At 51.6% G+C, this 23,218-nt stretch overlaps 1 protein-coding gene across 2 annotated transcripts in view; it reads right to left on the bottom strand.

Moving 5' to 3' along the window:
• The window catches only part of KSR1 (kinase suppressor of ras 1), a 148,262-nt gene that overhangs the window by 49,767 nt on the left and 75,277 nt on the right, over positions 1-23,218 (bottom strand). For both annotated transcript variants that reach the window (XM_059150550.1, XM_059150551.1), the window contains exon 2: positions 19,566-19,706. In XM_059150550.1, coding sequence (XP_059006533.1) covers positions 19,566-19,706 — 141 coding nt within the window. The remainder of the gene's footprint in view (positions 1-19,565; positions 19,707-23,218) is intronic.

The following is a 23,218-nucleotide window of genomic DNA, read 5'->3' as shown; positions in this document are numbered from 1 at the left end:
CAGGCCCGGCTGAGGTCAAGTTAGAAAGTTCTTTCAGACCATGTGCAACTTCTCCGGAGCACCTTCCACATGGAAAGCACATTAGGGAATGAGCCCCACCAGCTGCTGTGGGTAACCTCACATGCCCGCTGACGAGCAGGCAGGCGAAGCTGCTCTGAAGCCTCGCTCAAGCCCAAGAAGCCCCATGGTCCCAGGAGGGCCTCCTGAGAGAGGGTGAAGACTGAGAGTCCATATTGCTTCGAGGAGAATTCCTACCCCGCCCATCCCAGCTTCTGTCAAAAAAGAAACCGTGAACTAGAAACCAAGAAGGGAAGACAGGGCTGCCCAGGCAGTGCAGGGGACCCCAAGCACGGGTTCCAGCAAGGTTCTGGCTCACACCTGAACATAGCAGTGGAGTGGCAAGAACTGGGGACAGAGCCAAGAACACTGGCTCCCGGCCAGTTCCTTCAGGTCCTAGTTTATGTCCTCCAGTAGGTGACAGGCGGCTATTCTTCCTGATGACCTTTAGACAGGAGGGTTGGTGGAGGGCTGAGGTCACTCCCGGTCTATGATGATTCACCTGCCGGTTCTGTTCTCTAGAGCAGGAGTCCAGGATGGGCCCGGCCAAACACAGCTATACCCTCCCCTCAGCAACTGGCTGCAGGTCACGTCAGGGGCCAGGCTAAGGATCAGATGGCATCCTGGGACTTAACAGCAGCCACGGGGCTGCCTGGCATCTATACTTAGAAACCTGTGCCGGTGGACACGGAGAGCCATCCACACTCGCCATGGTCAGTCAGGAAGGGGGATGCCAGGGGCTCCAACACCTGTGCGTGGGCCATGTACAAAAACCCGGGCAGCTCCGGGCAGAATTCCAGTGAAGGCTGGGGTTAAAGGAAGGCCAAGAGGCAAACCCACACCTTGTGTTTCTAGTTAGCCTTCTGGTCCCAGAGTGTGGGATGGATCCGTGCTTCCAGCTCTCCAGGTCCGTTTGCAGAATCCAGATTTCTTGGGTGCAGGCTGTCCCCTGACCCCCCACTTCCGTGGCTGCGGGTTAATGAGAGGGCCGGAATCATTTACCACAGATGCTCCCCTGGGGCTGGTCACACCAGAGAGGCCAGAGGTGGACCCCCAGAGCCCTATGGATGGGGACACAGACCGCTACACTCCTCTGAGGCCGGGGGGCAGCTGGGGAGAGGGGAAGAGCGAGGTTGCTGTTCTGGCAGCCCAGGTGGGGAGCCTACATGCCTACAGCTGGGAAGGCAACACCTGCCAGATGTTCCTCCCTGCCCTCTGTCCATGGCTGGGGCTGAGGGGGAGGAACAGTGAGACTTGGGAGACAACAGCTGGAAATTCTGGGAAGCACAGGTGGGGCTGAGGCAGTGAGGGCCTGGATTGGGCAGCCTTCCAGGGTTTCCATGGCAATCAACAGACAACTTTGTCCACAGGGTACTGGCTCGGTCTAGGACCAGTCCTGGGCCCAGTCTCCTCCTATCTCGGTGCTGGGAAATGAGAAATACCCACTCCCCGGAGAAGCCAGCCACATTGTGGAAGGCTTCTCTCCACTACCTCCAGCCGGACAACATAGTAAAGGAAGGGCCAGACCTGCTCACTGGAACCCCCATGACCTTGGGCAGTCCCTATCCCTCTCTTGGGGTCTGGTCTCATCATCTGTAAAATGAGTGGGTTTGGCTGAATTAGACTGGTGGCTGTCAACCCTGGCTACACTCTGGTATCACTGGCGGGGTTGGGGGAGGGGGTCGGGGAAGGGATGCTTTTCAAAAGGGTCCTGATGCTCACATTTCACCTCAGACCAATCAAATCAGGATTGCTCAGGTGGGGACCATGAGAAGAGACAGGCTGCAGGGCCTTAAGTCTGGCTAAAGTAGCCCACGACAGAAGGTGTCTGAGAATGCCCAGAAGGCAGGTCTGGCCAGGGGGAGGGGAGGGCTGGGCCCTGGGGTGGACAGCTGCCTGTCTCCTCATGAGGCCCACACTCCTTCAACTCAACCCCAAGCCTAGCCCAAGCTCCCAGATGTCCCAGGAGAGGTCTGTGCCTGCCTGCCTGCCTCCCCCCTGTAAGACCGGGTCGGGGCTTGGAGAATGGGGAGCCAGGCTGGAATCCTCAGGGAGTGGCTGTCTCTGGCCTATGCATTTGTACGTCTGGGCTTAAAAGCCTCAGAAAGCTGGGGCAGCGGTGGGGTAAGGTGTGGAAGAGGAGGGATGCGAGTCAAAGGAGAGGAGCCAAGGAGGACGTGGAAGAGGGCAAGTGATGAGCATTTACTGTGCATCTCCTAGGGGCCAGGTGCTCTGCTAGAGGAGTTACAGAAGGCAACACGCACAGTCCTCCGAACATCCTGAGGTGGGTGACAAGGTTCAGAGAGGGCAGGTAATTTGCCCCAGACCACACAGCCTGACTGGGAAGACTGAGGCCTGGCCACCTCTTCCTATTCCCAGCCAACTGGCGCTGTCTGCGCTGATGCCCTCTGATCCACTCTATCAAGTGAGCTCTTTTGCCCAGGGCAGAGTGCACTCGGCATCATAGGTCACAGCCGGTTTGCCCGGCTCCATACCCACCCTTACCCCTGTGCAGAGCTTAGTCGACCTCTGGTTGTGGGGTTACAAGGGCCTGCTGGCGGCTTCCCAGGGTCTTCTCCCCCACACTCCCTTCCAAGGCCCTACGTTCTCCTCGTGCCCTCTGGAGGACACCCGTGCTTCCTAACGCCACCTGGGACAGGATTTCCAGTTTCTGGTGGTGTGGGCTGTCACCCCAGGGGCCGGCCCCACCTTCCCGGAGAGCCTGTCTTATGTCTCCCGTGAGCCCCAACGTACCTAGAACAGGGATTGGCAAGCTTTTCCTGAACAGAGAGGGAATGATCTTCAGCCTTGCAGGCTATATGGTCTCTGTCAGAACCATCCAACCTTGCCGTTAGATCCCCAAACAGCCAGGGACAAGATGTCAACAAATGGGTGAGGCCACATTCCAGTAAAACTATGGACGCTGAAACTTGAATGTCTTATCATTCTCAGGTGTCACCCAACAGTCCTCTTCGCTTTTTTCCTAGCACTTTAAAATATGATAACTGTACAAAAACCAGTGGTGGGCCGGACTTGGCCCATGGGGCACAGTGTGGCAACCCCAGATCCCGGGGGTCATCCAGCCACTCAACACACACACATCAACTCTGCGGGGTCCCATCAACTCGTGGCCCTGTGCCTCAATGCTCCTTCCTTCCTGCCACGCTCTGTGCCAATAGGTCTTCTCCCTGTCCGGCCCCCCAACACACAGTGTGCAGAAGGGGACACAGAGGAGAGGCCCCCAGGGAGGTCCCCACCTGCCATTCAGGCCACCTGCATTTTGTCACCTTCCTCTGTGTCACTGACACACATTCCCAAAACTGCTCCTCCTGGTTGTGGTTTGAAAACAGCCAGATGCATCCCACATTAAAAAAAACCATCCCTTCCCCAACACACACACACACACACACGCACACGCACACACACACACACACACACACACACACACACTTCGGGGCTGCATGCTTACCCCTCTGCATGCGCTACTCCCAAAACAGAGACAGGAGACACGTGGGCTTCTCCAAGGCCAGGTCTCTACACCCAGGATGTTTGCTGATTATGAGGGGAAAAAAGCCCTATTGTCCACTAGACTCCAGAGTAAACCTCAAGTCAGAACTCTAAAACAAATAAACAAAAATGAGCACATTCAAAGATAAGATTGGGGTCAGAGTGGGGCAGGGGGACAGCTTGCCAGCAGCCAGAGGGCTCCACGAACGCTGGGGTGACGCTTGACTTCTGGGGAACTGGCAAACAGGAAAGTCCCTTCCTGCACAAGTAGGGCAGGAGGCGGGGTGGGGGGTACAACTTCCCCAGAGCAGTAGGCCCTCCCTGCCATCCCCAGTTGACACAGCTGGTGAGAGCTGGACGAGCAGGGGACAATGAGGATGCAAGCCAGGCCAGCAGCTGTGTGACGAGAGGCTACTGAGTAAGGAGGGGTATATGAGGGACCCTTCCCACAGGGACACCTCAGAGCGGGAGGGGGAGCTCTAACTGCCCAGGGACAATGGCCCTAAACTGGGACTGTACCTGGCAAACTGGGATGCCTGCTAATCCCACATAGAGGGTGCAAGGGAGCAGGGTCTGGTTTAAGATGGATCTCCCATGGGAAACCCCAGCTCTCCTAGGGCAAAGGCACAGACAGGGGCTCCTGGGCACTGCCATACCTGTGGCCATCTTTACTCTTGGCTGGTAGGAGCCCCCTGCGGCTCTCTAGATCCAAACACACCATTAAAAAGAGGGTTCCCAGACAGGTCTACAGTTTCTTACTTCTTCCTCCATACCCATGGGCGGGAGCTGAGTTCAGCCACCGAGGACCCCCACACCAGAGAGTGCCCAGGCCTGGTATGTGCCTGGCCCCACCTTGGGGCCAAGAGCCAAATCACAGACCCCTCCACCAGAATGGCACGCGCTAGTGTCCAGTTATGCTGTCTGTCCTTTGGGGTTGGTTGTCTGTCTATCTGGGTAGGGGATATGCAGAGCCACACAAAGGGCGCCCAGGCCAGAGACCCGAGAACCAGGCCAATCCACCTGAAAACAGGGGCCGCATTGTTTTCATGCCACTCCCAAGGGCATCCACTCAGGAGACCAAGATCTTTCAGGAGATCTCTGTAGTTTTCCAGAAACCCTGTAAACAACTCCTGCCCCACAGCAAGAATGGGCCTCAAAGTAAGGGAACCCAGTGGAGCCCAAGAGGATGGCCAAGACTTGAGCCAAGGAGGGCCTCCCTGGTGCCGTCAAGGTGTGAGGGCATGAAAGGGGCTAATGGATACTCATGAGGTTGGATACTCAGATGCAATGGAAGGATAAATCCTTCCTCTGCCACGGTTAAAGGGCAGGGTTTAAAAGGGACCTTAGAAACAGGTTAGTCCAACACTCACTTTATAGAGGAGAAAATAGAGGACCACAGAGGTGGGGAGACCTTGCTGAGTCACCTTGAACAATAGCACCAAGACCAGGGCCCAGATTTCCCAACACCCCTGCCAGTGTCTGGCACCAGGCTATCCCGGGCCTCTGAGAGAGCTCACTGTTGTTCATTATGGGCGTTCCTCACCCAGATGTAAAGGTTTCATTCCTGCCAGAGTCTCCAAGCTGCTCTAAGAGGTAAGCCAAGGGTATGGACTACCCTGAAATCTGCCCTGAGAATCACCTCCAAAGGTGCTAGCCTGAGGGACACCAAGCCAGGTGCCTGCCTTGTGGACCCAGAGCCCTAAGGAACCCAGAAGCAACAGGCTTCCAGGGCTCATGGCCTCACCCAGAGCCCAGCAAGTCTCTTATGTCTTGGTGGCTTAAAAGATAGCAAGTGGGCAGAAACTCTCCATTCCGTCTTCTTGTCCACCCCAACCCATGCCCACCGATGACAGTTCAGCCTTTCCTTCTTTTTGTTAAGCAGCAGCAAACCCTACACCAGCTACACCCAAACACCCAAGTCCTGCAACGCGGCCTAAGACCTGCCCTGGGTCGAGGCATGCTGATTCTTACTCAGCTTCTCTACGTGCTTCCTCTTTCCACAAACAGTCTAGTCATAAAAATAACCACTACTGCTCCTGTCGCTGCTCATGTAGTGGGCCTGCGCACAGCTGCTCGGTAGCTAAGGAAAGGGAGACTCAGAGAGATTAAGTGACTCACTAAAGACACGGCCAGGGAGTGCCGGAGCCCGGAGGGGACCCTGACCCACGTAACTCCACGCTAGCACTCACAGCCTCTACACGCTTTGGCCTCCTTGGCCTGGGTGACCAGAGCCCTGACAGGCAGGGCTGGGGCTACCTAAACAAGTCTCATTTCTTAAGCTCCCTACAGAAGGAGCAGGCTCAGAACAAGGATGTATCCTGTTCAAACCCAAAGCATGAACAAGCCAAAAGTCATTCATTCACTGGAAGAATGGGGAAGATCTGTTCCAGTAAGATCCTGATGGTTCTCCAGCCTGTACCACAAAAAACTCAGGGAATGAAACAATGAAATGGAAATCATAATCTAGATCTCTCCAGACACGTTCTACAGACAATGAGCAAAGCAAGAACTCGGGGCCCAGCCTGAACGTACTGGTTCTGGGGACCTGCAGAAGGGCCACCGGATCCCGGACCCCAGCACCTACCTTGCAACCCTCCAGCCTGCGCTGGTCCAGGCTTCCTGTTTCTTGCAGGACCACAGGTGGTGGGGTCCCCGTGCCCCTTGCAGCCTTGGCCATCACCCAGCTCCATAGGCAATGCATGGTGAGGGGCCCAAGCCCAGGGCCCCCGGCAGCCGCAGCCCCGGGTGTGGTGTCTCAGAGAAGGACAAGGCAGGGAGAGGAGTTTTTGTTTTCATGACTGTAGTGAACAGTCACTGTAGCCAAAAATAGTTTGTGCCTGGGAGCTGGGGAGTCAGCACATACCTCCCGGAGCAGGTGCTGGTTGTGAGACACTCAGGCTCTGGTGGGCCTCACTGCAGGATCCTAGAGCCAGGGACCCGGACAACCAGGATACCCGGAATATCAGGCCATGGACAGAGAAGTGTTCTCTGCGTCACTGCTCACCTCCAGAAAGTTTGACCTCAGTCAACAAGGAACATGACCATAGCCCCCCTCCCAGTGAATCATCATCTGGGGAAACCCCACTCCCCACATGAACTCCAATTACCCCCAACCCCCCTGGAGCTCTCAGACATTTGGGGCTGGCTGGTTTGGATGCCCTAGATGGCACCCAAGACAGCCATGAAAAATGAGGCTTGGCTGTCAAAGCTCTTAGAAGGATACGCTGGCAACAGTGAACTTTACTCGATGCACATGAAAAAGAAAAATGTAAAAGAAGTTAAGGGGCTGCCTATCAGTGGCTGCCTATCATGTACGGGGGGGAATTTTGTTGTCTTTCCTGAGCTATTTTTTTAATTTTCAAATTTTCTTGCAATGAACATTTGTAATTACTAGATTTAGTAATTTCTTTAAATTAGAATTTCTAATTTCTAGAATTTCTAGTAATTTCTAGATTTAGAAAATGTTGCTTCAAAATGAAGCAACATTTCAAAATGAAGCAACATTTCAAAATGAAGAAATGTTCAGGGATCACAGAAGGAATATATCACGTGGATCCATCTACGAGAATTTAAAATGTGTGTGTGTGTATTTTGTGACCCCTGCTTTGGAGCTGGGTATGAATCCTGGCCACGACATGTACCATCTAGGTGACCTTAGGTAAGTGACATCATCAGTTTCTCTAGTTCAGTCGCATATTGGGCATACAAGTATTGCCTCCTGCTATAGGACTAAATATTCGTACCCCCACCTCAAAACCTAATCCCCTGGTATGAGGGGACAGGGCCTTTGGGAAGTGATCAGGTTATCAGGCTGGAGCCCTCAGGAAAGGATCAGTGCCCTTCTATAAAGGAGACCCCAGAGAGTTGTCTGGCCTCTCCCACCATGTGAAGACAAAACAGAAAGACCACAGTCTCTGAATCAGGAAGTGGGTTCTCACCGGACACTGAACCTGCCGGCACCCTGGTCTTAGACTTCCCAGCCTCCAAAACTATGAGAAATAAACTTCTGTTGCCTATAAGCTCCCAGTAAGCCCCCAGCCTATGGTATTTTGTTAAGAGTGGCCCAGGTGGACTAAGATGAGACACTCCAGGTAAAGCTCATAGCTCAGCCCCAGGCAGGATGGGTACACTCACTAAAGAATTAACAGCCCGGGGGTGCCTGGCTGGCTCAGTCAGTGGAGTGTGTGACCCTGTGTCTCAGGGTTGTGGGTTCAAGCTCCATACTGGGTATAGGGATTACTTAAAAATAAAACAATCTTAAAAAAAAAAAAATTTAGAGCATAAATTCATGAATAAACTTCATTTTAAAAAAGGAAGAAAAAAAAGCCAACAACAAAGGCTGACTCGAAGGAAATGCACTTAAATGTTTATAGCATTTCCTCAGAGTAGTAAGATGATGGTGTAAACCATCAACAAATGGTGGAATTATCATTTTAATTTCTATACTTTATACATTTTGAAAGTGAACATCCAGGTAAATTACTGGATATTAGGAAAATAAGAAAAGTAAAAAGCCAAGAAGCAATGATTGGCTCTGTGAAGGATTACAGGTAACTCATTTCTTTTGCTTCTCTACATTTTCTAATCTAAAATAAATCTTAGTTTAAGAGTGAAGAAAATGAGAAATGTCATTAAAAACAAAAAACGAGGGGCTAGGCTCACTGATTACATTATAGAAATGCGATCTCTGCTGCTCCCCTCACACCCTGAGGTGTAGGCCTCCCGTACCATCTCGAACCTGAGGCCCTGGATCTCCTGTGTCTGCCCTGGGTCTCCTGCAGACACAGAAGTCCTGCTCACTGACGGAAACAGGGCACAGCGGCCACCCCTGTGACTCTCACGGGAAAGCCAGGTGACCCGGCCCCATGGAGAGCCCCTGGTGATGGCAGGGACTCCAACAGCTGCAGTAGAACCATCTGGGTATGTGAGTGTTAATACACGTCTTTTGCCGTCCAGAGAGCTGTCCTTCCTCCAGGAATCCATTTCTAGAGTGCAGGTCTACCCTTCAGGTAGCCTTCTCTGCCATGCTGCTCAAGGGCTGAGCTGTGACCCAGTGTGGGCCAACAGGTGTGTTCCATCTTCCTAGCCTTGTGCTTGGCTCTGGTAACATGGGACCAAAGGTAGGCCATGCAGAGCCTTTCCAGCTCCAGTCCTGGGGCAGAAGCTCTCCACCGACAAGCACCACCATGATGCAGGAAGAAAGTGAGGCTTCGCTGCTGGTGGCCTTGGTGCCTGCCACGTGGTGTGGGTCTGGCCGAGAAGTACACTCTAACAGCATCATGTGAGCTTCCGCATCCAGACCTCGCTGAACCTCTATTACTTAAGCTGACAAAGTCTTTGGTGTAAGCCAGTCAGCACTGGAACTTGCTACAGAAACATTCTAACTAAGAGGAGAATTTAATAGCTTGTACTAAGTAAGTAATTACTACGTACCCTCGGACCATCTATTTAACCCCCCCCCCCCCCCCGCCAATCCATCTCATCGACAGACAGCCACTATGAATACTAACTCTGTGCCAGGCACTTTATTCCAGGCTAGGAATACAATAGCAAATGAAATAGGTAGTTCTGTTCTTAAGGGAGCTTACATCCTAATAGGAAACACAGAATAGAAAACATAAACTAAAATATGTAACTGAAATTTATGAATAAATGCTAAAAGGAGAGAGCATGTTGAGACATGGCGGGGGGGGGGCATCTAATTTTAGACAGGGTGGCCTCTCTGAAGATCCCACTTCTACAGATCCTAGCCATGAGAATATAGAAATTTCCAGGCAAAGGAAACAGAACATACCAAGGCCCTGAACTATGACAGGAAACCTGACGTGTTCGAACGCAAGGCAAAGAGTAAGGAGAGGCAGGAGATGGTGTGGAAGAAGAAGGCAGATGCCAAATACTTCAGGGCCTTACAGGTAATAGTGAAGGGGTTTGGATTTTATGTTGAGGGCAAGACACTGAATGAAGGACTGTACTCAGAAAAGCGAGATGATCAGATTTGGGTTTTAAGAAAAATCACTCCTGGCTTATAAAAATGAGAAGAAATGCAAGAGAGGGCAAGAGTAGATATAGAGAGAGTGATGTAGGTGCCATGGCAAAGTCCGTGTAGTAGCTAGGCCTAGGGTGGCAGGGGGCATTGTAAAAAAAAAGAGACATAAGTGGGTTTGGGATATATATTTGGAAATAGAGCCAGCAAGCTTTGCTATCCAACGTGGAAGTAAGGAAACAGAAGGAATGAGAAGTGACTGCTTAGTTTCTAGCTAGACAACCGACGGACAAGTAAACAAGCTGAGAGGTAAGAGACTTGTCCATGAACAAGTAGCAAAATCAAGTTTCTGTCTGCCTCCCAACACTAGGTTCGGGGCTGCCTATTTCGAATCTTGCTACCTCCCCAAAAGCATATGGATGAGAACCAAGCCACCAAAATGCCTATGTTGATTTTCTTTTAAAAGAACGGTAGTGAGAGAAGGGGCTTTTGCTTACAATAATTAAAACAGGGTGGGGTTGACGCAAGAATTTCCCAGTGATATATCTAGGCTTGTTAGGTGTGTTCTAGAGCAATCTTGCCTTTAAGGCCAGTCCCGGAGGAAGGGACACTCGATAGAAACTGACAGCCCAGGAGCTGGGTGGCCCCAGAGGTAGCTCAGGCAACTCTAAGTCATCCCACAGCAGGGCTACAGGCACACAGCTAGACCAAGTCCAGCCCCTCACCGAACACAGCGGAGCCAGCTCAGGAACCCTGATCTCAGCCGCCTTCGGCAGCCCCCAGACACCATTCCCCAGAGGCTCCCAAAACTCAACCTTCAAGAGCCCAGACAAGAACACTCCTGAGATCCCTCAGCCCAAGGGACCAAAACTCTTTGGATGATCTGATCTGAAGTCATTCATTCAACAAGACACCTTCAATGTGCCAGGCAGCAGAGACAGAACAGCAAAGGAAACAGCCAGATTCCTGCCCGAATGGCACAGGATCCCCGGTCTAGTCCATTTTCACTGGGCCTGGCAGCCCAGAAATCCAGAGGATGGAGGAGATGGGCTCACCATTCATAAATGCCAACCAGTATGGGAGGCTAACCAGAACAGTCATGCTCTGGGTTTTTTTTTTTTTTTTTTTTTTTTAAGATTTTATTTATTTATTTGACAGAGAGAGAGATCACAAATAGGCAGAGAGACAGACAGAGAGAGAGATGAGGAGAAGCAGGCTCCCTGCTGAGCAGAGAGCCCTATGCGGGACTCGATCCCAGGCCCCTGGGATCATGACCTGAGCCGAAGGTAGAAGCTTAACCCACTGAGCCACCCAGGCGCCCCCATGCTCTGGTTTTTTTCAGGTTTCTAAAAACCAGGGGCGACCTCACACTTAAAGCTTAAAACAGAGCATTTTGGCTCAGATTCAGAAAATAAACCACTTCATCAACTGGAGAGAGGGATGGATGTATGCCAGCTCAGTAAGGACGGGAACGCAGGCCCAACACCTAGAACAGGGCCTGGCACCTAACAGGAGCTAAGTAGAAACCGAATGAGTGCATGGCTGGGTGGACAGGAGACAACACAGGAAGGCCCTCAGCTCTGTATCAGGCCCCATCTCAGCCCTTCCTCCCTTGGGGCCCGTCAGCCTGCTTCTATGGTGGCTATTTGTAGCTGTGTACATCCCACCACCTGATAAGCCCCCAGGGAAGACTGTATTTTGTGCATCAATTAATCTTCAGTGGTAACTAATCAGAGTAAGTGATCAATGGATATAGAATGAGTGGGTATTACGGAAAAGGTGGAGGAAGAGAGGAAGAAAAAAGGTCAGAGAGAGGGAGGAAGGAAGGGGGAGGGGGAGAAGGAGGGAGACAGAAAGAGATCAAGTTATTTTCTTGTTGAAGATTTTATTTATTTATTTTTTTGCCAGAGAGAAAGAGAGAAAGCACAACCAGGGGGAGTGGCAGACAGAGGCAGAGGGAGAAGCAGGCCCCCCGCGCAGCAGGGAGCCTGATGTGGGGGCTCGGTCCCAGGACCCTGGGATCACAACCTGAGCTAAAGGCAGACGCTTAACCAACGGAGCCACCCAGGCGTCCTGAAAGAGTTCAATTCAATTATACAACGGCATACAGGAACCCCAGGCTGGGCTAATCTAAGTAAGAAGCTGAGTCAAGGAAGGGAGACTGGCTTGAGAATCCTGACCCAGCTATCATCTCACTGTATGACCCTGACAGGTCCCTCGACTTCTCTGAATGTCAGTTTGCTCGGACACAGTATGGGGACCGGGGGTCTCTCCCACCCCTTCCCCCAGGTATAAGGATTAACACAAAATGCCACCTTCCTTCCATATCCCACCTCCATCTCTTGTTCTGACTGGTTGGGTGACACGGGCACAGCCGCCCTCCCCACCACCAGGCCTCCATCTCCCCATCCTGCTGGGCTGGTCCTGATGCCTCAAATCCCTAGTGGCAATCCCCCACTGAGGCTGACACGCTGGCCTGGGTCTCCCCACACAGCCCAGAGAGAGTGAATGCTGCATTCAGAGGCGGCTCCCAGCTGCCAAGAGCAAGGCCGTTGCCTAGTGCGGCCTCTGGCTCCCCGGGGAGAGGGTGAGGATGACCAGAAGACCGACAGCAGGATTCATGTGCATTAAAGCTGAACCCAGGAGCCAAACACCAGCTCACTTTCCTGGTTTATTCTTCCACAGCCTTTGGCTTCACACAGCCCACCACTCGGGGCCCACACAGGGCCAGGGTCACTCCCAGCCAGTGGGAAACCAAGATGGCGGCAGACCCCAGGGAGCTCGCTTCCCATCCCCAAGAGAAGGCCTGATTTCAAACATGGGAACGTGAGAGTAGTAGAGGAGAAGGGATAGAGAAACTTGCTGTGTCAGGGCTTTAACAAAAGCCCCTTACCGGACTCGCCTGCATCTTCAGTTCAGAAAATGCCACCAGTAAGAGCTTCCTCAGGGGAGTCCATGGCCTCTGGCTTGGGCCCTGGGGTCCTGGCCTCTGCAGCGCTCACCTCTCACAGCTAGGATGGATCCCAGCCAGTGCTCACCACTTCCTCTAGCAACTTCCAACAGGGAAATTGCTGAACCAAAAAAAAAAAAAAGGCTTCATGCCAGCAGGCTCTGAAATCATTTCCCCCCTGAGCTACAGCCAGAACATGAAGCTGTGATGTTTAGCCTGTGAAAGGTCTGGCAGGGGAGGGTGGAAAGAGTCACAGTGTGTGACTCTAGGTGTCTGGGGAGGGTGGAGGCACCTTGCTCCGAATCACTCTCGTGCTCTCGGTGCTAGGCCTGAGATCCCCTCCTCCATGCTGTGCCCCAGGTTCCCACACCAGCAATGGCTCACCTTTCACTGTCCTCATGATGAACCCAGCCTTCTCACCAGCAGGGGTTTTAGTGTCCCTAAAACAACTCTAGTGCTCTCTTGCACCCTCTCGCACACACAAACAAGCATGGCGCTGGTCTCCAGATAAATGCCCCTACACGAAGGTTTCCACAAAGTGACCATCTGCTCGCCGGTCTCTTCCCAGGGCAAGCCCTTTGCAAACACTTCCTGGGAGGCCCAAAGAGCGCTCTCAGTCCTCAGGGGCTCTGCTGCTACCATTCCTGCCCTCTTGCCCTTCCTAGCTCAGCCTAGTTCCCAGCTCTGAGGGGAACCCTCCTCTGGTGTTGGTCCTTCTCCATCCTCCCAGGGTGGGTTTGCCAGCCTCCCAGACCCCAGACTGCCTTCCATCAGGGCACTTGATATCAGCTCTCGGCAAGTCTCACGGTAGCCTGTGAGCTCCTGCGGTGGGGGGAGTGTCTCTAGCACCTTGGCTGTGAGCATGGGGTCCCTCCAGGGCAGGCTCCAGATCAGCGCTGTCTGACACAGCGAGGGTCATATGTCTCTTTAAGTGAAAATTCATTACAATAAAACAAAATCTAAATTTTGGCTTCCCCGTTGCACTCATCATATTCAAGTTCTCCATGGTCACACGCGGTTGGTGGCTACCACATTGGGTAGGGCGGTAAAGAATCCTGCTATTGTCCCAAAAGTTCTACTGGACAGTGTCACTCTAGAGGAAGATCTAGTGTACATGGGGTCCACGTAGGAAGGTGTCTCCTGAGCTTCTGGTCACCAAAGGAGTTAGAATCAAAGATCACATATGTCAGAAGCACCCACTGTGGGCTCTGGAGCAGCAGGGGGCTGAGATCTAACTCAGAAAGGAAAGGAGGGGAGGAGAGGCCCTGCCTCCACACCAGAAACTAGGAAGGGCCACGACCAGCCTGGGGCCACATCTGCATCCAGCCCCCTCTTCATGCAGCAGAAAGGCACTATTTTCCAGGGGGAGGGCAAGACACGCAGAGAACACAGAGACTGAAGGGACAGCTCCCACCATCAGGGGCCCTTTAGCATGGATGGCTCAGCAAAGGAAACTGCCAGACTTCATGATTCAGACTCTTCTCCTAAAAACCAACCAACCAACCAACCAACCATAAAAAAAAAAAAAAAAGGAAAGGCCACATAACAGGACGCTGTTTTAAAGTCCCCGTCTCCATCTCCAACTGGAGATGGACACTTGTGGACGCAGGCTGAAGCTTTCTGCGTGCACCTCTACATGCACCCATGGGTACCTCTTACCCCAGTCACTGCTAGGCTGGCTCGAGGAAATCTTCCCTCTTAATGATTCTACTATCAAAGAGGAATGAGATGGATTTGTATGACTCACGCAGAGATGAGATTCAGACTGAGAAAATGCTGTACGAGCCCATTTTAGCAACTATCAAAAATAAAAAGGAAACAAATTTGTATGTAAATAAGAACAATGTGCTATCCTGGATTGGCTCCTAGAACTGAAAGAAGCTTCTAACGGAAAAACTGGTGAAATCCAAAGAGAGTCTGGAATTTAGTCAACAGTGATGTACCAACACTGTGTTCTTAGTTTTGACAAATACGCGCTGCAGGAACGTATAATGATAATGATGGCGGGAATCTGGGTGAAGGCCATATATGGGAATTCTGTACAATCATACAATCACTGCAATTTTTCCATAAATCTCAAATTATTACAAAACAAAACATCTATTTAAGAAAATAAGCAATGCTCAGATGACATTCAGAAGTTAAAGTGTTCTGGGACATCTGGGTGGCTCAGTCGCTAAGCATCTGCCTTCGGCTCAGGTCATGATTCCAGGGTCCTGGGTTCGAGCCCCACATCAGGCTCCCTGCTCGGCAGGAAGCCTGCTTCTCCCTCTTCCACTCCCCCTGCTTGTGTTCCCTCACTTGCCATGTTTCTATCAAATAAATAAGAATCTTAAAAAAAAAAAATGTTAAAGGGTTTTATCTCTGAGGTCACTTTTTTTTTTGGCAAAGCATGGGATTTTATGATGTTTGGAGCTTCAATTTCTTGAGTTCTGCACCTATCTTTGGTGAGTGGAAGTTTTAGAACCAATTCCAGCTACAAGCACACAAGACCCATCAGCATCTAGGGTGAGCAGGGGAGGGTAGGTGTCAGAGTCCAAACTGTCTGAGTGGAAAATAAGACCCACACCCCCTGGGCCCACCATGAGGCCTGTGCCGGGATGCGGCTCTAACTCTGGGCCCCCATCGCTGTGCACCCCCTACCCCCCACAGGTACAAGGAGAGACTCCAGCAGCAGAGCCAAGGCGAGGCAGCCCCTGCCCCAGTGAGCAGAGGCTAGGATTACTAATGAGAACAGCCTTCCTTTCCAACCTTCAGCATACTCTGGCCTGGGCCTAAGAACCAACCTGAGATCTGAGGGGAAGAAATAGAATGAGATAGAGAAAAGGGGTCTGGAGGGCTTAGGGAAGATACCTGGCCAGTGGTTCCTTGTGATTCTTAAAACCCAAGCAGAAAGCTGCTGGCCCATGCCCTAGTACTCTCAGGCAGCCTGGCCCACTCTCTTCCTGCTCCCACCCCCTCGGCCTCAGTTCCTCCAGTCTCTGGGTAAGGATGCCCATGAGTGAGCTCTGGAGCCCGCAAGGGCGCAGGAGGCAGACCGGGGCCCAGCATTTGTCCTCCTCCTGCCCTTCTTAGGCCTTGAACGGACTCCCGCTGCCTCTTGACTCAGAACACTGCCTCCAGCCAGCCCCTGCTCTCCCCGCCTTCCTTGACTGCCCCCTGCTTTTCGCTCCCCCGATGGCTGTCTCGAGCTACCTGTGCACAAGCCTCCAGCATCCTCTGTGGGGCTGACTCTCACTCAGGAATTAACAGCAGCTGAGGATGAAAGGTGAGAAAAGTGCCAGAATTTTCTCTCCTCCAACCCGCTGAACACCACTGTGCCTCTAAGCACTTGACCCCACAAGCCCTTCAGAGTGCAAGAGGCATGTAGGTCCCAGTGCAGCCTGTAACCAGACTACAGAGGCCTAGCAGAGGAAGGCCAGTTGGGCTCCCAGAACCACAACCCCTTAATGAGTGAAGCATGTGGATATGGTCAGAAGAGGAGTGCCAAAGAGACCCAAGGATTCCCAAGGGCACCAACTTCCCCAGGGTTCTTCCCGGAGGCTGAGTTGTGGGTAGCCGGGCAGAGCTGGGAAGGTGGGTCTTTGGGGCTATGATTCTAGAGTGGCTTCTCTTGCAGGGTATGAAAAGCCACACCTAGGAGTAACCTGTGTCACCACCCACTCAGGACCAAACCCTCAACTCCTGGGATACCCAACTTGTAACCGTGAGATTCACCCTTTCTGCCTCTTGACGGTCACATTGAGCCCAACACTCGCTAGGTTGTTACGGAGCTTGTATTCCAGTGGGAGACAGCAGACAGACCACAAACAACAAATAAGTCAGATATACTCCAATGGCTAGTGTCATTGAGAAAAATCAGCCAAGATGCACTGGTAGAAAACAAAGGGTAGGAGTGACCTTTAGATCAGGTTATCAGGGAAGACTGCTCGGAGGAGGGGACAATGGACCTGCCAAGGAGAAAGCACTCCAAGGAGAGGAAGAGGGAGTGCAAAGATCAGACCAAAGGGATCAAAGAGGAGGATGAGAGAGATAAGGTCAGAGAGGCCAGCAGAGGCCCAAGTGGGTGAGGAATCTGGCATTTATTCAGAAAGAAATGGGAAGCACTGGAAAATGACATGATCTATATTATGTTTCTTAGTTATATTATGTTTCAAACTATACTGTGTTTCTTATTATGTTTCTCTGGCTGCTGTGTGGAAGTGGAACGGAGTGAATGAAAGTAGGGAGACAGCTAAGAGGCTGCTGCAGGAGTCCAGGCAAGAGAAGTGCCTGCAACTGAAGAAGTCTGCAGTTGGAACAACTGCAGAAGTCCCACCCAACTGTCTGCTCAGACACTACCCCAGTCCCCGAGGCTGGGTAGCAGCCTGGTTCCCAAACCACATGAGGCACCTGGGCTCTCCCGCCTGCCTGACGCCTCCCTACAGACAAGCCTGCCCCTCATTCAGTGCCAGCTCTGGCGCACTCATGACCTCATGACTCAAACACCATCTCACTCAGTGTCTGCTATGCCTCTAGGCCTGCCTGGAAGACCCGTGTGCCAGCTGCCCCCCACAGGGATCTCCAAAGGCTAAAACGCCCCTGCAGCCAGCTTCCCTGGGATCAGCCTCTGTATTGGGCACACCTGGCTCCTCTCTCACAGAAGGACGTGGCTGCAACGGGGTGTCTGGTACACTCCAGATCTAGGCAGACCCAAGAAAAATAGCATGAGCAGCTAAGCCATCTGCCAGAGGTGGCTCGGGCTCTAGAAAGGAAGTGAGAATGCAGTGTGGAGTCTACCAGTCCCCTGTCTGAACCTCGAGAGTATCCCTGTTACCAGCTCCGGACCATCCCAGAGCCTTTCAGCTTCTCCAAACCTGCGGTCTCTGCCTGTCAAGTTAGGGAGGACGCCAGTGAGATGCCGGGCAAGTCACTACCTCTGCAGAGCCCCGGCACCCTCCACGGTGTTATAGACGCGGTGTGAAGAGAAGCTGCTTCCCATCTCTGCGACTGGGGGCGGGGAGGGGTCAAGGCTGGGCTTGGCTGGGGGGCAGGGGCGACCATTCAACGCTCTCCAGCTCCCAAGTCCATGACTTTCAACACGTCACCACGGACAACCATTCCATGTCATTGAGATTTCCTTCCTGGGCAGCAGGAAGCTGTAAGACCGGAGGGCCTCAATGTGTGCGTTTGAATGTTAAAAAAAAGTCCTAGGACACTCCATGTCACAGAGGAGCTGCCCTCAGCCTTCACAAAAACCAGCTCCTTCCTGCCAACTTTGGTGTTTTTTGTTTAAAGATTTTATTTATTTGACAGAGAGAGAAAGAGGAAACACAAGCAGGGGTAGTGGAGGAGGGAGAAGCAGGCCTCCCACTGAGCAGGGAACCCGACACAGGGCTCGATCCCAGGACCCTGGGATCCTGACCTGAGCCCAAAGCAGTAACCCCTGAGCCACCCCGGTGTCCCTTCCTGCCAGTTTTGTAACTGTGGGCGTGCACCAGGTCAGGTCAGACACGTGTGACATGTTAAGAGCCCTCCTGGGTCCCCTCATTCACCCCCATGCACTCCCACCCCTCCTCCCCATGACAGGACCTTTCACGATCACGCCACTTCCTGTCCAGGAAATCTCTCCCAGGGAAAATTCCTAAATATACAAAGAACGGCAGAAATCATATTAACCCTGTGTTACAGAAATAGCCAAGGATAGGATGAACCTCCCCTTCTGACACACCGCACCCCTACACGCAATCAAACATTACGCAGCTACTTCAAAAGTGGGGGCGTTATTAAGTGTGAAGCTACAAAGAAAACATGCTGGCTAGCAATAGCGTATGATAAGAGCAAAACAAAACTGTTTATTCAGGATCGTTTGAATCAGTGTTGCCCAAGAGAAATACAATGCAAGCCACACACTTCCATTTTTGAGTCGCCACACTTTAAAAAGTGAGTGTATTTCACGAAATTAATTTTAACATTTTATTTAGCTTAATAGACCCCAATTATATATATTCAATGTATACAAAACATGAAAAGTTATTCGTGTTAATTTTTTTTTATATGAAGTCTTCAGAATTCAGCACCTCTTTGGACTCCTAGCCTTGAAATGACGGCACATCTCAACGTGGATTTGCCACATTCCAAGGACAGAGTAGCCACATTGGCTCGTAACTACCTTATAGCCCATTAGAAATTTTTAGAAGACTTAACTATTAGCTGGGGGGAAGAAAACCAGAAGGAAATACTGAAATTTTAATGATTGTGAACTTTTGCTGAGTCGTGGAAATATATGTGTGACTTTTTTTTCCTCCTCCGTTTTCCAAGGTGTGTCTAAATAATAAATCCCTATTGCTTTTAAAATAATAGCAAGAGCCAGCAACTTTTTAATTTTATAATCAAAGGCGTTTGAAAGATCTGGCTGGGTGAACTGCACCTGCTAGGCACTAATCTACTGATGCCTCATGGGGGGTGGGGGGGAGAGGGCCCTGTGCCCCTGACACTTGGCATAGGATATGCTCTCCAGGCTCACTGGCTGATCAGTTACTTGGCTGAGGTGGGGAGGGGTGGGTAGGCCGGCTGGATGGGAAGAGGGAACTGAGTGGTGAAAATAGTACATTACAGCAGATACAAGAGAAAACTAAACTCGGGCTCTTGTTTCCAAATCCCAAAGCGGCTCACTTGCTATCTGCATGACTTCAAACAAGTCACGTACCCATTCTGTGCTTTAATTTCCTCAAATATAAAGCAGCAACAAGAGAGTAATTCTTTCAGGGGTTTTGCGAGAATTAAGTGAGATTATCTAGACAAAGTGTTGATAGCACGGTGCCTGTCACACAGCCAACGTTTCCACGGGGTGTTCTTAGGGGGAAATCAATGAACCATCAGTGTGGTCAGGCTGTCCAACTCGTTCGGCAGAGGCCCTGGGACACAGGCTAAGAGCCACACTTGCCTTGGGTCCCTCCCCCGGCCGCTGTCCTCCCAGTCACACTCCCACAGGAGCCAGTCCGTGGATTTGTGTGTGGTCCCCCATGCCCGACAACCCCCCACCCAACCATTCCCCCTCTCCAGACCCCAGCTCCACAACCCGCTTACCTGCACTACCTCTGGCCTCACATTGAAGGTGCACAGCCAGTCACTGAAGCGAGGGTAGCTGTTGAGCTCCGAGGTCCTCTCACTGGGAGCCACGCTGAGCTTACACTGCTGTTGCTTGCAAATGTAGCGGACCAGCTTCGCCTGTGGGAGCCCAGGAAAGAGGAGGCCATTTTGTATGAGGTTCATACATGCACTCTACACCCTAAGCATTATGCACAAGAGCCTGCAGGGTGCCCCCCACCACCATCATTCAAACACCAGTGAAGTAGGAAATGGAGGAAGGAGGAGAGGAGAAGGGTCCAAGAAAGCCAGCAGAAGACCTGGAGAGCCCCCCAAGACCCTCTCCTCACCCCAGGGCTGGCTGACACAGCCTCACGCCCAGACCATGATCCTTAAGGACAATGGCCAACACTGGTCAGGAGAGAGAATGGGGTAGAGACCAAAGAAGGGCTTCCTGAGGGCGCCTGGGTGGCTCAGTAGATTAAGTGTCTGCCTTCAACTCAGGTCATGATCCCAGGGTCCTGGGATCAAGCCCTACATCAAGCTTCCTGCTCAATGGAGAGCACTAAGCTTCTCTCTCTCCTTCTCCTTCTCCTTCTGCCTGATGCTCCCCTGCTTACACTCATTCTCTCTCTCTCTCTCTCTCTATCTCTCTCTCTCGGTCTGATAAATCTCTACTGAAAAAAAGAAGGGCTTCCTGCCCTGGGAGGGTTGGAGGATGGGTAAGAACGTGAGGCTATGGAAGATGTGGGAGCTTGGGGAGAATGAGTCACCTCCCACTTAGAAGCCTTCCAGCCTAGAATCAGGCTGCCTGGGCTGGGATCCGGGGGCTCAGGCACCCCCTAGCCCTATGACCCTGGGCGAGTTACTAAACCCCCATGCCCAGAAAAGCCTCAGTTTCCTCGTCCAGAAAATGGGATAACAACAGAAAATGGGATAATGTTATCCCATTTTCTGGACGAGGAAATGAAGCACTGGGAGCATACGCCAGCACCTGCTGGCATGCGGCATGACTGGCCGCAGTCCTCCACTTGGGCTCACCAGTAGGCTCTCAGGAAGCACACCCTGATATGTATGCAAATTTCAGATGTATGAGTCTATGCATTTTCCAAGGGAAAAGGGTCCACAGTTTTCAAAAGCCTCTCAAAAGGCTAAAACCTCAAGAAGATAAGTTTTTTTTTTTTAAAGATTTTATTCATTTGACAGAGAGAGCACAAGCAGAGGGAGCAGCAGGCAGAAGGAGAGGGAGAAGCAGGCTCCCCGCTGAGCAGGGACTCCCAGGACCCTGGGATCATGACCTGAGCCCAAGGCAGACACTTAACCAACTGAGCCACCCAGGTGTCCCAAGAGGTTAAGTTTAAGTAAGGACAGCCTGGTTTTAGTCAGCCTGGTGCTCTCTCTGACAAACCCTGGGCTCCAACCAGGTGCCCGTGCACAATACTGATGAATGCCGAGGTGGGTGGGATGTGTGGGGGAGCCCCCCTCCAACCTCGGTCATGGCCTGGGACTGATTAAAAGGAGGATGAGCAGAACAGATAGCAATGAGCTCACAGCCCCAAGAGGAGAACCAGGGAGCTGCCAGGCTCGGCTGAGACCAGGGACCCAGGGACCCCATGAGGGCTCTTGTCACACTGACAAGACTCTAGTGACCTCCTCCTGGTGACTTTCAAGCTTCCCTGAAGGTGTGCACAACCTTCCAAAGTCCTGTTGGACCCTGCCGAGAGGAGCCATTTCCCGGTCTCCTAAAGGGTTTTCATTTTTAATGCATTCCTTTCTTCCTCATCTGCAAATATCTCAGTATATTTCTCTAAAGGATTCTTTTTGTTCCTCACAATACTAAAAAGTAGTAATAATTAGGGATATAATATTTCAAATATCTAGAAAGGCTCCCAAATTCCTAGCAGGAGCACTTGACCATGTGGGGACCACAGACCCCTCCAGCAGTCCAGAGAGGTCCTTAGTCCCTTTCTAAGAATAATGCTTCAAATGAAACACTTAGCATTACAAAGGAAATCAATTTTATTTAAATACAGTTCTCAAAATAATATTTAGAATGGTGACAGAGTACTAAGAGCCCATCTTTATTTCTTGCTTTGAAGATTTACTTATTTATTTGAGGGAGGGAGAGAGAGAGAGAGCACGCCACACGTGTGCATGCACCAGTGGGGGAGGGGCAAAGGGAGAGGGTCCCGGGTAAACTCCTCACTGAGCGCAGAGCCTGATGTGGGGCTTGAACCCAGGACCCTGAGATCACGACCTGAACCAAAATCAAGAGCTGGATGCCTAACCAACTGAGCCACCCAGGGGCCCCTCGAAGCCCTTCTTTATTACCCCATGAAACAACAGCTGACCATGGGTTTCATAACTGACAGCTTTGAAGCTGTGACAAGAGCAAACTACTTTTTTAGATATCATCACAACTGTAAGGTAATATGCAAACAGCTGTGCTTTTTGCTGGAGACCAAGTGACACATATGTCCTTGTGGCCTACATCCAAACTGAGTAACATTAAACTCCAGTTAAGGCAAGTGACATTAAAGATTCCTTTTGTTCCACTCCAAATTCATGGACCACCTGATTTCCATCCACAGACCCCAGGCAAAGAATCCCTATGGGGCGCCTGGATGGCTCAGTCAGTTAAGTGTCTGCCTTTGGCTCAGGTCATGATCCTAGGGTCCTGGAACCCAGGCCCATGTGGGCCTCCCTTGTTATCTGGGAATCTGCTTTTCCCTCTGCTCTTTCTCTTAAATAAATAAAATCTAAAAAAAAAAAAAAAAAAAAAATCCTTGTGAGGAGTGAAAAGAGACCCACAATGACAACAAAACCATTGCTTCTCCACCAGCCTTTCTGAAATTTCCCTAGAAACTTTGGTCCTGGGCTCACAGGCTGCTAGCCTGAAGGGCGCCAGGCCCTCGTGTGGTCCTGAGCCCCGTTAAATCCTGCCACCTTCTAAGGGCTCAGTGGAAAGCAGGCACAATTTTCCAGAGAGGGAACACCGAGTCAGAACAAAGATAATTCCACCCAATTCCGTTTTGATAATTAGAGAAACTTCCACGGAGGCAAAGCCCAGCCTTCTTGGACCACATGCCTCGCAGATACCCCAAGATGACGTTGCTAATCAAACATTCTTTGCACCTCTCAGTGTCGCTGCTAATGGAACAGTCTTGGCAGAGGCTGGCAACCCTGGGTTGCCACAGAAGGGCATCCGCTGTGCCATCGTGGAACTAAGTCCCCGGGAACATCTTTAGAGCGCAGGTGAAAAAACAAGATGTGAGTGCAGCGTTTATGCTCTAGGATAAAGCAAAGGCACTTGTGTCCCTTGTCCAGACTCCCCCATCCAATGATCCATCCCTCCCAGGGTGACCACAGGCCAGTTCCAAAATCAATGGCCCCAACCTTCCTTCCCAGGCTCTTTACCACTCCACTCTACCCCTGACCCACCGTGCCCTGGAGGTGTACACTCACCTGCAAGTGACTTCTCAAAGACTTCTAGTACCTTCCTACCCCCGGAGCCTCTGCTCCAACTGCCTGCAGTAGCTTCGAGTCCCCTCCTCCTCTGGCCACAGACCAGGTCTCTGGCAAGACCCCCAGCCCCAGACCTACTCACAACCTCTGCCTCCCATAGCATACGCGGGGTCTACACTGTGCCAGCA

This window comes from Mustela lutreola, chromosome 15 (genome assembly GCF_030435805.1).
Source record: "Mustela lutreola isolate mMusLut2 chromosome 15, mMusLut2.pri, whole genome shotgun sequence".
NCBI lineage: Eukaryota > Metazoa > Chordata > Mammalia > Carnivora > Mustelidae > Mustela > Mustela lutreola.
This window is presented reverse-complemented; position numbering and strand designations above follow the sequence as displayed.